This window comes from Diabrotica undecimpunctata, chromosome 4 (assembly GCF_040954645.1).
Source record: "Diabrotica undecimpunctata isolate CICGRU chromosome 4, icDiaUnde3, whole genome shotgun sequence".
Taxonomy (NCBI): Eukaryota; Metazoa; Arthropoda; class Insecta; order Coleoptera; family Chrysomelidae; genus Diabrotica; species Diabrotica undecimpunctata.
This window is the reverse complement of record NC_092806.1, coordinates 134,344,112-134,360,230: the sequence shown is the minus strand read 5'-3', so window position 1 is coordinate 134,360,230 and position 16,119 is coordinate 134,344,112. Positions and strand designations below refer to the sequence as shown.

The 16,119-nt window shown below is 37.5% G+C and overlaps 1 protein-coding gene across 2 annotated transcripts in view; it reads right to left on the bottom strand.

Moving 5' to 3' along the window:
• The window catches only part of LOC140438416 (uncharacterized), a 32,584-nt gene that overhangs the window by 7,626 nt on the left and 8,839 nt on the right, over window positions 1-16,119 (bottom strand). Inside the window, exon 3 of one of the 2 annotated variants that reach the window (XM_072528096.1) lies at window positions 9,456-9,754. In XM_072528096.1, the coding sequence (XP_072384197.1) occupies window positions 9,456-9,754 (299 nt within the window). The remainder of the gene's footprint in view (window positions 1-9,455; window positions 9,755-16,119) is intronic. The other variant, XM_072528098.1, reaches the window with a different exon arrangement.

Below are 16,119 nucleotides of genomic sequence, written 5' to 3'. Positions count from 1 at the left end.
CCATGTCTTGGGGAGAATTGATCTTATGGTATTGCCAACAGGTGACGATGCAGACGCAGCCCAGGTTGTTAAGTCAGACTTTCTTGCTGAGATTTTGAAGTTGTCACAGGATTTACATGATAAGCAGCATCCAATCGGATCTGGTTCGGTACCAGTAGCGCTCGATGTGATTTCGGTTTTAAATCAGTCTTTTCAGGCAGGGGTAGGACAAGTTCATGCTTCTTCTCCTGGAGCGATGTCACAAGCTGGTAATAATGTTTTTTCAGGGTCTGTCTCTAGTTTTTCTTCTGGGATGATACTTCCTCATAAATGGGGAATAGAAAAGTTTTCAGGTTCTGCTAGGGGTATGTCTATTTCTGCATTTTTTGAGATGGTGAATGAATTGAGTCTCGCTCGTCATGTACCAGGTAGTATACTTTTGGAATCAGGTATAGATTTATTTTCGGATAAAGCCTATCAGTTTTATAAAGATGTTCGTCTACGTGTAGGGAGTTGGGCTGAATTAGTTGAAGAGTTTCGTAGGGAGTACCTGTCAGCTCACCATGGGGAAGCGCTTTTTGAAGAGCTTCGGAGGAGAACTCAGCATTCGTCTGAGACTATTGGAGTTTACTTGGCAATAATGAATAGTTACTTTAATCGCTTGCGTTGTCATGTTCCAGAGGAAGTTAAATTGTCTATAGTTATTAGGAATTTGCATCCGTTCTATCAAGATAGATTACGTGATCCTTTGCCAGCTACCTTGGAGGAACTTCGTGTTCTATGTCGCAGTATGGAGGAAAGACGTGATTGTATTAGGAACTATGTTGAACCGAATAGTAGGAAAATGAATACTTTGGAAAAGGACCTAGCTTATATCAGTGTGGATGCTGAAAGTTGTAGTAGTGTTAGTGAGGGTCCTGTTGTTTCATCCGAATCGGAGTCCGCTAGAGGAAAGTTTAGGACTTTAATCTGTTATCGTTGTAATCAGTCAGGCCATAAGGCAGTAGGGTGTCTAATGAAGAAGGAGGCTGTTCACTGTTTTAAGTGTAAGAAAGAAGGGTTTACAGTCAGAACTTGTCCTTCGTGTAATTCGGGAAACGGAAGGAAGCGCACCTAACTGGTCGAAGAGGTGTTGCCGACGTTGACTCGACCAACCTACGTCCTATTTTAGACTTTATTTTACATCATTCCGAAGGAGATGAACGTCCATATTTGAAAGTTAAAGTCTTAGGAAAGGAAATTTTGGGATTATTGGATTCTGGTGCTTCAAAGACCATTGTAGGAAGAACTGGTTGGAAATTTTTACAAAACTTGGGTTTAGAGTTGGATACTTCGAAGAAGACCGTTTGTAGAGTGGCGAATGGTCAGATGTGTGAATCGTTGGGGGAATGTTTAGTACCTTTCATGGTTAGGGATCGCTTGCGTGTCTTGCCAGTATTAGTTATTTTGGACGTACCGCACATTCTGATTTTAGGATCTGATTTTTGGCGTGTTATGGGTATCGTTCCAGATTTGAGGCATAACGAATGGTATTTTTCGGACGCTCCAGCAATGGTAGGTTCAGTGGATCATCTCCGAGGTCAAACTATTTTGACCGATGCAGAGAAGTCGCAATTGGAGGAAGTTATTAATAGAAGTCGTGAACTAATGGGCACTTCTCTTGGTTGTACTGATGTCACTGAGCATGTGATTGTTTGTAAATCTGCACCCATAAAACAACGTTACTATCCTGTATCCCCAGTAATCCAAAGCCATATTGATAAAGAGCTAGAAGATATGTTGGCGAAAGGAGTAGTGGAGCGATCGAATAGTGCTTGGTCGTCCCCGATTCTCTTGGTGAAAAAAAAGGTTCCAGAAGGTGAAGAACCAAAATGGAGGTTCTGCGTAGACTATCGAAAGCTTAATGCCGTAACAGAGAGGGATGGCTACCCATTACCGTACATCTCTAATATTTTAAATAAATTAAAGAACGCGCATTATCTTTCCACCATAGACATTAAGTCGGCGTATTGGCAGGTACCTGTTGCTAAGGCTTCCAGGCCTTATACTGCTTTTACGGTTCCTGGTCGAGGTCTTTTTCAGTTTTGCAGAATGCCTTTTGGATTACATAATGCCCCGGCTACATGGCAGAGGTTGATAGATCGTGTCCTCGGTCCGGAGTTGGAACCCTATGTTTTTACTTACTTGGATGACGTGGTCATCGTGACAAAGTCTATTGAAGAACATGTAAGGATCTTAGAGGAAGTCTTTAGACGCTTGAGAGAAGCTAAGTTAACCGTTAGCTGGGATAAATGTCAATTTTGTAGACCGGAACTAAAGTATTTGGGTCATGTGGTTGATAGGAATGGACTACATGTTGATGGTGATAAGGTCAAGGCTATGCTACGTATCCCAACACCCACATCCGTCAAGGAAGTTCGTAGCATCATAGGCACATTTTCCTGGTATCGAAGATTTATTCCTTCCTTTGCGACACTACTAGCTCCAATTACAGCGATATTGAAGAAAGGAAGAAAATTCAATTGGACCCCGAGTTGTGAAGAATCTTTTCAGAAAATAAAAGAATGTCTAGTTTCTGCTCCGATACTTAATTGTCCTGACTACAATTTGCCTTTTGTTGTCCAATGTGATGCCTCAGGATATGGAGTGGGCGCCGTGTTATTGCAGCCAGGCCCGGATGGTGACGAAGTAATTAGTTTCCTGAGCAGATCACTAACGCGTCAAGAAAGGAATTTTTCCACGACGGAACGGGAATGTTTAGCTGTGTTATGGGCAGTCGAAAAACTGCGTCCTTATTTGGAGGGTGTTCCGTTTACGGTCGTGACTGATCACGCATCCCTCGTATGGCTTCAAAATTTGAAGGATCCTACTGGAAGATTAGCTCGATGGGCGGTAAGATTGCAACAATATGACTTTAAGATTGTGCATCGGAAAGGAAAAGAACATGTTGTCCCCGATTTGTTATCTCGGTCAGTTCCCGTGCTTGATATGGTTGAAGAGGTTGTACCGCTTCCTAGTGGTGATAGTTGGTATGATAAACTTTGTAGAAAAATCGAGTCTAATCCCTTGAAGTATCCTCAGTGGAGAATGTCTGGTGGCAAACTTTATAAATACATCCGTCCCAGTTATGGATTTTTGGTCGAGGAAGCGGACAATTGGAAGGAAGTCGTTCCTAAGGGTCAACGATTGGAAGTGCTGAAGTTGTGTCATGATAGTCCTTTAGCAGGTCATATGGGGATCCTGAAAACTTATAAGCGTATTAACGAGAAGTATTTTTGGCCGAAACTGCGGAGTGATGTGTCTCGTTACGTTGGACGTTGCTCACTGTGTGCCATGCATAAGGTGGAACAAGGTAAGCCCAAAGGCTTTATGACTCCTCAACCTAAAGCTACTCAACCATGGGAGATAGTAGCAACCGATCTTATGGGACCTTTCCCAAGATCAACTCAAGGCTATAAGTTTATCTTAGTGGTAATGGATGTGTTTAGTAAATTTTCTTTGGTATTTCCGTTGCGATCCTCAAAAGCCGTGCATGTCGTTAAGAAAATAGAAGAAGAAGTTTTCCTCGTATTTGGAGTTCCACGTCTGTTACTATGTGATAATGGTGTCCAGTATACTTCGGGTATTTTCAAGAAAATGATGGAAACCTATGGTGTCTCAGTTCGTTATAATGCGTTGTATCATCCACAGTGCAATCCATCTGAACGCTATAACCGAACCCTTAAAACAATGATGGCAACTTATATAGCTGACAACCATAAGAAGTGGGATGAAAATTTGGCCAAACTAGCATGTGCTACGCGCACTGCATACCACGAGTCGACTGGTCAAGATCCCTACTTCATAAATTTCGGTCGGAAGATGGTAGTGGATGGACGAGATTTTTCCCGAAAGGACAAACTCGGAGACCCGGAGGACGAAGTAGCTAAAATGGGATATAATCGATCGCGTGGACTCCAGGAATTATTTGTTGATGTTAGAAAACGTTTAGATAAAGCTTCGGCTAAGTGTGAGAAGACCTATAATCTACGGAGACGTCCAGAGGAATTTCAGCCCCATCAGTCAGTATGGCGGAGAAATTTTGTGTTGTCAGATGCCGCTAAATATTTCACGAAAAAGTTAGCTCCTAGATGGATAGGACCCTACTTCGTGAAGAAGAAAGTTTCCCCCTGGACATATAGTTTAGAGGATGAAAATGGCAAGGATCAAGGTATTTGGAATATTAAGGATTTAAGGATTAGTAACCCGACTGGTGATCCCGATAGGATTTAGGTCGGAGTAGAACGGACTAGCAAAGTTTTGTCTAGTCTAAGTAAATTCTTCTGAAATTGGTTGTATTTATTTTTTTTTGTTGTGTCCGTGAAGGATGACTGAGTGTTGGCTATGATCGGTTCTTAGGATGTATTTGGATGGTCAACCGATTCGTTTTTTTTTTGTGTTAGGTAGCCAATACGAAGTCGTAGGGTTGCGGTAGCCTTAATTTCTTTTGATTTATGGAATTGAATGTCACTTAGGTTTGGTCAGAAATATGTTGTCTTCGATGATATGGCGTTGGGATTTGTTTTGATGTTAGTAAGCCATTCTATTTAATTGGGATTTTTTCGAAGCCACATAATTATGTTTTGGTGAATCTTGTTGGATAATAGCTTAGTTTTGGATGATTCACTAAATTTCGTTGTATACGGATTTAAATTCTGAAAGACCTATCTCATTTTTATTTTAATGAACAATTGGAATTACACTACTGTTTCGGTAGATGTTTCTCGCAGTATCAGTAAGAGTCGAGTGGTGGAGAGTTTCTTATGGACTCATGTTATGCGAGGTATAGTGAAGTACTAGCGATGCCCCAGAGCTGGGAGGTCGCGAATAAGGGCAACATCCAGTAACCGACCAAATCAGTGTTGTCAGATTGACGTTGGAATTTGAAACTATTCTACTTGATCTCATACGATGAGAGATGACTGTTGTGTGGAAGTGGAGTAAGTGTTGTAAGTAAGTTGTTGCTTTGTGCGTGTGGTTTGAGGTTGGTATGTCTTTCGTTGTCCAAGTACTTGCGCATGGTGAAGACGGTGTGGATGATGATTGTGTGGATTGTGTGGACTTCGCTCAGAGTTTAGGTAGTGTGTCGCTAGCGCGAGGGAAAATTTTCTTCGTCTAGTTTTTCCTCGTAAATTTTCCTCTGGGAAAGGGAGGTGTTGTTACGTTCCAAATTTAAAGTAGAAAGTCCCACCTCTATTTTATCAAAATTTAAATAATTCAGGACGTGTAAGAGCGGTTGCCTATAATATATTATAAGCAAGGTGGCGAAAATAAAATTAGTAATTTTCAAATAGGGGTAATGTCTGGCAAATTGTGCTGAAGTTAAGGGAACACGTCCTCTTTTTTGTGAAGAAACTAATTTAGATCGTTCTTTCTAGAGTTATCTTGGAAGAATTGGGATCATAAAATTGAAATTTTTGAATCTCGGTACTATTCGGTGACCTCCGTGTGTCAAGTTGTCAAGTGTTCGGAAAGACGACGGAAAGAAAGTGATTCCAGGTTTGAGAGTGTTACTGAAAGGTTGGGCTAGATTAAAAACGGCATTTTTGTTTTTTTGCTTTTGCTGCTGTTCCATGTGGGATCTGGACTAGTCCGAACCGTGTGGATATTCAAGGGGATTTGCTGCCTTCGTGGAAGGGTTTTTTTTGGAATATCCACAATTTCGCTAAAAAAAGCGGATCTACAGTACACGTGAATACCGGGAGTCGTATTTAGATCAAGAAATTAGCCTTAATCACGAGTCCAAATAGCCGGCTACGCTTCGGTCCAATTTGGGATATTTCAAACCCCTAATCTGGCTAAGAAGGGTGAGTGTTAGAACATTTCGTTTTTAATTAATTAAAAAGTTGTAGTTATTTTTTTTATCCCATCTCTAAAAAGCTATTCACATTTTTATCAGTTTTCATACATTCAAGTTCGGAGACAAGTTTTTTTTTGTATTGCTCCATTATCGCCAAAAGGCAGATAAACAAAGTGTTAAAATCAATATATTTATTTCCAAATAATTATTTTAGACACAGATGGTAATTAATGTTTTCTTGCTTCAGGGTTGGTTGGTTGGTTTGTTTGTTTTTTTCTGCTTCTTCTTCTTCGTATTTTTCCATCTGGCTGTAATTTTCAACTTTTCAACATTGTCACACAAGTCTATGTACATCGGCAATCGTATGGGATTTTGGATTGAAGACACGCTGAACTATAACTGGAATTCCACGCGGTGAAGTATATGAATATTCGAGGTATGGATCGATAATTAATTTTCAACGGAAGATTTAAGCACCGTCTAATTTGGTTTGCGGAATACAATAGTTTTTTTTTAAAGATTATTTGCTGTTAGTTTTTATTTTCATATTTACAAATACTTTACAGATTTTTTTTAAAGATAATTTGCGGTTTATTTTATTAATTCAATATTTACACATACCTATTTTAATTTTGTAAACTGCGTCTAAGGGGGGGTTATATATTTGAGATTTATTTTTTTTATATTATTTTCTGCGCACGCACTTGAGCTCACGTGGTGTCCTATTTGCGTTAATTATTTTTTTTGGTTGGTATTGAACCGCACACCCCTTAGCGTCCGGTACTTTTGATACGTCTTACCTTTCATTTTGTTCTGTTAAATAGAAATAACTTATGAATTTTTGTTAGGCAAGTAGAAGCCGCATTTTTATATTATTTTTTTATTAAGCCTATGGTAAAGTTAAATAATATTGTAATATGTAGTATGTATGTATTTATTTTCAACTATCTTGGGAATCTATTTATTAAAATTGACTAAATTCTAATCTGACAATTTCATTTATTTTTTTATTTATTCAGGTTGTATACTGTTACTTAGTATTTTAGTAGTAAACCTATTGGTAAGTTGGTGGTTTATTGAATAGCAACGTAGGGAAGGCTGTGGGCCAATTTACCTGGCGCCCCTGATATAACTTCGGATTTTTTTTGTTTTGTGGACCGCACGACCATCTCCACTGTTTTGTCTAGCCGCGAGCCATTCCCAGACTGTCACCGTATAGTACTTTTCTTTCCGGGTGTACGTCTGATTTATATTTGGTACATTCTGTAATTTTTTTATATAGATTCGGTTTTGTACGCCACAAAACTAGAAAGAAGCCCGAATTCCGAACAAAGTTGTTCAAGTACTTTCTTTTTATTTTTTCAAATAAAGGGTGGGGGAGAGTGGGAATGTATTTGTGGATAAATACCTATAACTTTGGTTTGGATCAACCGATTTTAACGAAATTAGTGTCATTGGAAAGAGTGTGGATAATTTAATTTACATCTACTATAAAACAATTGCATTAAGATATTGCATTAACTCCGTTACTCAGTTACCAGCTGATGTTCGTTTGAAGAGGTTTACCCTCCGGACGCTGGTACTCACGTGAGGCATGGTTATGTGTTGCCTGAAGTTAAATCTAATAAAATATTAAACATCACTCACTTTTAAACAACAACATGTATATTTTTTGGTAACTTTAATTTTTTGTAAAGGGTTGTACCCTAATATTTTGGTGGCTCAGGCATGTTAACCTGCTTATTAACCTGATGATGAAATTATTATTCCGAAAACGTTTGTGTTTTTTTATGTAGCCCTTTTAAGGGTTTTTAAATATACCTACATACAAAGATTTAAACCTCTTTTTATTGATTGAATTATTTTTGGTCGTTTCTCTCTACTACGTCGTTTAAAACAAGTACGATGAAAACTACCAGTTTCTCTGAATCTCCTTGCCTTTCTTTCAAATACTTCTTTGTCATAATGTCTTCTGTCAGAATATCTTACAGTATACATACGTGAGGCAATAGCGGCATTTTAGTGATATTCTAAATAAACTCAAATCATATGATACAATCCCGCATTTGATATACTCATCACGAATTATTAGTACTGATAATTAATTACTAATATTACCAATATTAATATCTATTGAAAAAAGTGCAATCTTCAATTCGAATTATAATATAACACTTCTTAACAATGTCTTGAATGCTGTCAATAAAAAAACAATATGAACTCCCCGTCAAATTCATTGTCGTAGCCTACTTAGTTTCGAAAATACTATTTTTAATCATATGAAATAACAATGGTTAAAATAGGTATCAACATTAAGATTCTTCTGCTATAAAAAAATTTGAAAGTACCTACTGACTTATTTTTAATTTAATTTATAATACAGGGTGAGTCAATACTATCTTACTTATGTTTATGCGTTTTCATTCATATCTCGAGTTCGACAAAAGCTATTAACATGCGGTTTACGCTATTTTGTTACGAATTTAGTCCAGTTCCATTATAATTCACAATAAATAGGTATTTCCATTAAACATTTTAAAGAAAAACAAATTTAAATTTTTTCTATTCGAAAGTACCCTCTACCTGTGACAATTAAAACTAAATGCAATTATTTTATAGTAGATGTCAATTAATTCATCCACACTCTTTCTAATGACACTAATTTCGTTAAAATCGGTTAATCCAAACCAAAGTTATAGGTATTTATCCACAAATACTTTACCACTCTCTCCCACCCTTTATTTAAAAAAATTTAAAAAAAGTACTTGAAAAGCTTTGTGCAGAATTTAGGCCTCTTTCTAGCTTACTTATTTAACACTTGGTATAATTGGGCATATTTCCCAAAAAACTGGATTTCAAAATTTTCTTCACAGGTTACGCCCCTTAGCGGTTAACCCAGAAACTTGAAAGTTATTTCCAGCGATTTCTCTTGGTCACTTTTACTGGAATTTTTTCTCCTAAAATTATAACATAGTTTCTGATATATAGCCGAGAGATCGGCTTATTGGACCACCCGGTACATTTTACAAGAACAGAAGAAGTAGATATTATTGTAAAAAAGGCGCCTATTGCATTTGTTTGCAACATGCTAATTACGTATGTCCTAATTGTAGTGAAAACCTATGACTTCCTAATTCTATCGAAAACTTGTGATTTGAGCATTTTAAGTTTCCAGTATAAAGCCACTGTAGTACGGAATATTTAATAAGGAGATGTATTTCTGATATTTTATAATATTAAACTACTAGTTGTATTGCTGCATAATTGTTAATTAAAACTTGTTACCCATATACCTCTCAGGCCTAACGTGTGATATAGTGGAATTTTTTTTACGTGTTTCCTGTAGGGTTAAAATAAATAAGTTGACAGGGGAGTAAAATTTTATCTTTTCACTGTATTTAACTCCTGTAATTAAATGATTAAGAATATATTTTATTTGCTTTATTTCGTATTTCTAAATTATCTGATTTTTATTTCTCTTGTTTCAATTTTATAGATACGAAATTTATCAAGTATAAATAATTTTTTGCACCACGTTTGAATATACCAAATTGTCTTGTTTATTATATAAAGTACAGTATATTTAAGAAGTACATAATACCAAAAGTAAATGTATAAATATGCAAACAAAACTTACTTCACTTTGTTCCAAGTATTTAAAATTCCATATTAGTAACCCCAATAAAACGCCAAATGCGTTATGTTCTTTCCATTCTTTTTTTAATTCTGTAAATGGTAGAACTTTTTCTGCACTACATCCATAATCCTTTAATGTCTCACTAAGACTTTTGTAATAGATTTCAAGGAAATGATCCAAATTGGATATGCTTTCTTCGTCAGCTCCTGAGTAGAAACTGTATGTTAGATCCAAAATGGGTGAACCTACCCCAGCCATTTGGAAGTCAAACATTTTAATATCTTCTATATCTGAGTTATAAAAAAACAATCTATATTAGTTTGTTTGAGATGATAAAAATGTGATTGTGTCTAAAAAACATTAAGTAGTTTGATAAAATTTATACTGATCTAAATAAAAATTGTCCTAATATAAGCGGTTATATTTGGACTGAAACACTTAAGGTACGTTCGTAATTTAGACCACCGCATCGCATCGTATCCTCGCCTAGATCATAGCACTGACAATGAACGCTCGCATTTTGAAATAAAGCATTTATTTTACCTGGCGATCGATACGATGGTCGGAGCGAGGGTTGTTAGTTGGCGCCTCATAGTGTCGATCGTAGAGTACTAGGGTCGAGGGTCGAAAAAATACTAAGCTCGAATACTATAGTCAAAGTCTATGGTCCGATACCTGGCTCAAGGCTAAGCGCTGCACTTTGACATGGCTGAATTCGTGACCCTCCAATTATAAAATTGGCTGGACCCTGGCCTTCCTGGCCTGTAAGGCATACGACCGTAAGCGACTCCACTGCCCCTACGAGTCTGACACCAAATGAGGGTAGCGCGATGCATAAACCATCGCGGGGCTCCACCCTCCCCGTAGTACCTATGTTGCGATTACGTACACCTATCCGTTAGTCCCCCAGGGGCGGACAGGTGACGCAGGCAGAGGAATTCCACCTCGCACGTAGACAGGTCACCGTCGAAGATCTCTCCTCTACCACTCTTAAATCTCCAAGGTAGGTACGTGCCGAGACACCGGCGCCCCTGATGGTGGTGTGGGCCAAAAGAGGTGCATACGGGCTCAGCTCCTTCAACCTCACCTGGTTCTTTTGGAATGAGAGTAGAGTGGTCCCACGAGAGTCTTGTCTCGGATACTAGGAGTGTAGACCGGTGAGAGTGACGTCTAAGCGACCCGAGTGCATTTCTATAGACCCGACACCTTAAGCGACGGCTCTCCACTTTTCGATTCCTACCCATTAGTCGCCTCTTACGACAGGTAGGGCTAGGGAAAAAAACAAAATTTTAAGAAAAGGTTTGTTCACTAAAATCTTTATTAAAATTTTAGTTTATGTATTCTAATTTTTTTTAGAATTAGATTGGCTTCACACAAATGAATTTACATTTATTCTACCTATTATAAATATATCATTTCACTTATCACAAAACTTTGAATTGCACATAATAAATAAAGTAAGCATTATCTGAAATATTCTTTTGTAGGAAACATAAAACTTAATACTTCTGCAGAACCATTTCGTGTTCAATCATCCCGAGTAATGGAGAAAGAATCAGAAAGTTGTTTGACTAAAGATGATGATTTTTTGGCAGACACTATTAGGCCAGACGAAAATTCTTTACAAGATTCAAACTGGGGATCTGAAAATTTTGCAACTTTCGATTGTCCTTTAAACTTTGCCATTCCTGAAAATAAGAAAAACGAAATAGCTGATAAGAAAGAACTATTCTACTTTGAACTGTTTGTCTCCGAAGATGTTTGTAAGATGTAAATGTGATTGTCCTCGAAACACATAGGTATGCAGAGCAACAAATGCGTACTGGAATAGTAAATGAAACAATTACGAAAGAGTCACGTTTTACTTATTGGAAAGAGACAAACTACAATAAAATGCGTACATTTATAGCGCTCCTTCTTTGGATGGGACTAGACTTAAAGCCATTATTATCTGATTACTGGCGCAAATTTTCACCTAAAAGTGATGTTGCTAAATACATGCCCCAAAATCGGTTCGAATTGCTCTTGCGCATGTTTTATCTAGCAAACAATGAGAAGTGATCTGAAAATAACAGACTGCATTAAATGTCTTCTTAATGATATAAATACTTATTTTCATAGATGTATGATTCCAGAGTCAACCGTTTGCATTGATGAAACGATAGATTCGTTTAGAGGCAAGTTATCGTTTTGACAGTACATGAAAGAAAAACGTCATAAATTTTAAAGCTGTTTAAAATTTGTTTTTTAGAAGGCTATACCAATACAATTAAAATATTTTGCGTTAAAGAGTAAATTATTGGACAACCGGTTGCTGAAAGGGTAGTTATGGAAATGACTGAATATCTGGCTCATGTCTCTAAAAAACAAGCAAATACACTATGTACTGAAACTCCGTATCTGTTAGCTACGTAAACTTGATTTCTTCCGTCCAGAATAAGAGCAACAAGGATGCAGCCATTTCTGCACTTAAATCTTCTTCTTCATGTGCCTTGTCCGTTCCGAACGTTGGCAATCAACATGGCTATTCTGACTTTGTTTACGGCAGATCTGAATAGTTCAGCAGATGACAATCCGAACCATTGCCGCAAGTTTTGGAGCCACGAGTGTATTCTCCTCCCTGGACCCCTTCTGCTGTCTATTTTCCCTTGAACGATCAGTTGTAGTACTCTATATTTATTATGTCTCATAACGTGACCCAAGTATTCCAACTTTCTTTTCTTTATACTTATTCCTACCTTCCTCTCTTTACCTATCCAGCGTAGTACCTCTTCGTTGGTCACGTGATCAGTCCAGGATATACGTAATATACGTCGGTAAGCCCACATTTCGAAGGCCTCTACTTTTTTCATCAATGTTGCGGTCATTGTCCACGCGTCCATTCCATATAACAAAACCGGGAATACATAACATTTCAGAAGTCGAATTTTGAGAGGTAGGGTGAGGCTTTTAGAGGTGAAAATTTGCTTCATGCTAGTGAACGATGCTCTTGCCTTTTCTACTCTTATACGTATTTCCTTCGCTTGATCCCAATTTGAGTTAACTGTTGTTCCCAAGTAGATGTACGAATCCACGTGTTCAATTCTTTCATTGTCTAATATCAGTTGCTGTGGTGGTTGTTGGGTTTTACTTACTAACATCCATTTGGTTTTTGTGATATTTAGTCTGAGTCCGTATTGTGCACTTGTTTTTTGTATCTTACTCATTAGGCAACTCAGTTCCTCCATGCTAGTTGCTAGAATCACAGTGTCATCAGCATACCTTATGTTATTAATTATTTCTCCATTTATCTTTATGCCTTCTGTGCTTTCCTCCAGCGCTGTCTTAAATACTTCTTCTGAGTATATATTAAAGACAATAGGAGACAAGATACAGCCCTGTCGTACACCTTTCTTGATCTCAATTTTATTGGTCAATGTAGATCCTACTTTCACTTTAGCTGTTTGGCCCCAATAGAGACTCGCTATTGTTCGAATGTCTCTGTAGTCGACTCCGATCTTATGGAGAACTTCAATTATCTTTTCGTGCTTTACGTTATCGAATGCTTTTGCGTAGTCTATAAAGCATATGTACACGTCTTTGTTCATATCTCTGCAGCGCTGGATGAGTACCTGTAGACTAAAAAGTGCTTCTCTTGTCCCAAGAGAATTCCGAAACCCAAACTGCGAATCTCCAATGTTATCCTCGCATTTTTTGGTTATTCTGTTGTAAATAACCTTGGTATATGCCTTCGAAAGAAGTGGTTAATTAGACTTATCATCCGATGTTGATTACAAGACTTTGCTTCTGGTTTTTTCGGTATGGCAACAAAAGTTGACTCTAGCCAGTCTTCAGGAAACTCCCCGCTGTTATAAATATTATTAAAGAGTCTGACGAGTGAGTCTAGAAATTGACTGTTTGTTTCGCATAGCATTTTCAATACTTCCCCGTATACGTTATCGTTGCCTGGTCTTTTGTTATTTTTAAGACCCTTTATAGCATTCTCCACTTCTGATTTTAGAATAGAAGGGCCAGTATCATCATTGCTCAGTGTATACCCACTAGGACGGTCATCATTAAACAGTTGTTCCACATAAGTTTCTCAGATCATAACTATTTTGTCGGGGTCTTGTTGTAGATTTCCATTATCATCGCATAGCCCTTTCGATAAAATATTGTAGCTTTTCTTTGTTGTGAGTTCCTTTATCTTCTTATGCATATTGTGATAGTCGTATACCTTTTCGCACTGTTCGATTTCTTCGCATCTCTCCGAGAACCATTTCTCTTTAGTTTTTCTTATCTCAGCTCTAATTCGTCTATGGGTTTCGCGGTATTTGGCAGTATCTTTAGTTTTATATATCCGTCTCTCTTCCATCATGTCAAGGATTTCTGCAGTCATCCAGTCTTTCTTTTTTCTCTTATCAGGTAGTAAAAACTTAGTGCTTGAAGTCCTAATCTCTTCTTTAATTTCACTCCACTTTTCCAGCGGTTCATTGTTATTTTTAAAGATTTTTGATATTTCGGTATTTAAATTCTCCTGCATCTGTTGTTTAATATTATTGTTGGAAAGCTTCCTAATATCTAGCGTTTCGGGCCTGTTCTTTTACTGACTTAAATATATCTTGAAATTGCCTGAAATTTTCACAAGCCCGATAATAATAAACACTTTTGACATCAATAAACAGAAATGTCTTCTTCTTCATATAGTGTCTATCCGTTTCGGATGTTGGCGACCATCATGGCAATCTGTATTTTTCAAACTGCTGCACTGAAAAGATTTGTGGTTGTTGTGTTAAACCACGTACGTGTATTTTTCAGCCAGGAAATCCTTCGCCTTCCTAGTCTCCGTTTTACTTGCAGAATTAATTGCAGCAAACCATATCTTTCGCTGTTCCTCAAGATGTGACCGAGGTATTCGATTTTGGCTGTTTTTATTGTATTTAATAACTCTTCTACTTTATGCATTCTTAATAAACGTCCTGGTTAGTAACGTAGTTGGTATAAGATATCTTTAGGATTCGACGATAAAGCAACATTTCGATAGCCTCAATTAACTTGCAGGTAGCGGCTGTGCTACTCCACGACTTAACTCCGTACAACAGTATAGAAGAGATATAACATCGTAGTAACCTGATTTTTATGGCATTTGAGTAGCTTAGCCATTTTTTGAAATGCAGATCTTGCTTTCTCTATTCTACATTTTATTTCTAGGGAATGGTCCCAATTTTCATTGACGTTCGTACCATGTATGGTTTTATTCGTTCTATTGGTCGACCATTCACACTGATTCTTTCAATTTGTTATTCTTCTGTAAAAATCATCTCACTTCTTTTCTTAATGTTCAGTCAAAGTCCATATCTTTGACTCACTTCTGTGATTCTATTCATTAACCCCTGGAGGGCTTCATAACTGTCAGCGAATACCACCGTATCATCCGCGTATCTGAGGTTATTGATACATTCTCCATTAATTCGAATTCCGGGTTCAACATCGTCTACCACTTCTTGAAAGATTTTCTCTGAGTATATGTTGAACAACAAGGGTGATAGTATACATTCCTGTCGAAACCAATGTTTGATTTTTATATCACCGGATTCTCATGCAACTGTACGGATAGACGATGTTTGATTCCAGTAAAGACTGCTAATAATTCTTAGACCACAGGTGTTTATTGCAATATTTGTTAATATCTCCATCAGCTTGTCGTGTTTTGCTGTATCGAAAGCTTTATGGTAATCAATGAAGCATACATAAATATCGCTATTCTCTTTCTTCTTCTTCACGTGCCATCTCCTCTAAGAAGGTTGGCAACCATCATGGCAATTCGCACTTTCGACACCGCTGCTCTAAAGAGGTCAGCAGAAGTGCAGTTAAACCAAGCTCTCAAATTATTCAACCAGGAGATGCGTCTTCTTCCGCGACTCCTTCTGCCCTGTAATAATTCTTGCATTATTAATTGCAACAAGTTATAACACTAGCCCCTCATGACATGTCCCAGATATTGCAGTTTTCTGACTTTAATTGTATTTAAAACCTCTTTATCTTTTCCCATTATTCTCAACACCTCGACATTCGTGACTATCCACCCAACTAATTCTTAATATCCTTCTGTAGGCCCATATCTCGAAGGCTTCCAATCTGTCCGAAAGATCTTTCTTTAAAGTCCCAGCCTCCAACCCATAAAATAACACGTAGCATCTCAGAAGTCTTATCTTTAAAGAAACTGAAATGTTCCCACTGCAGAGTACTTTTTTCAGTTTGTTGAAAGAATTTCTTGCCCGTCCTATTCTTGCCTTAATCTCTTCTGTGTACTCATTATTTTCGTTAATTGTTGTACCCAGATATTTATATTTTTCAACTTTTTTAATTGGTTCTCCATGTATTGTTATGTTTTCTTGGCGCTGTTGGGCTTTTGTAATTAACATAAATTGTGTCTTTTTTGTGTTTAGGGACGTTTTCTTTACTGACTTCTACCACTCTGTCAACCATTTGTTGTAATTCCTCAAGACATTCCGCTAATAAAATAGTGTCGTCTGGAAACCGTATATTATTGATTGGTCGGCCATTTACTTTTATTCCCACAGTTAATTCTTCTAGTGCTTCCTGGATTATTTTCTTCTGAATAAAAATTAAACAAAGTAGGAGACAGGACACAGCCATGCCTGACGCCCCTCTCAATCTGTAT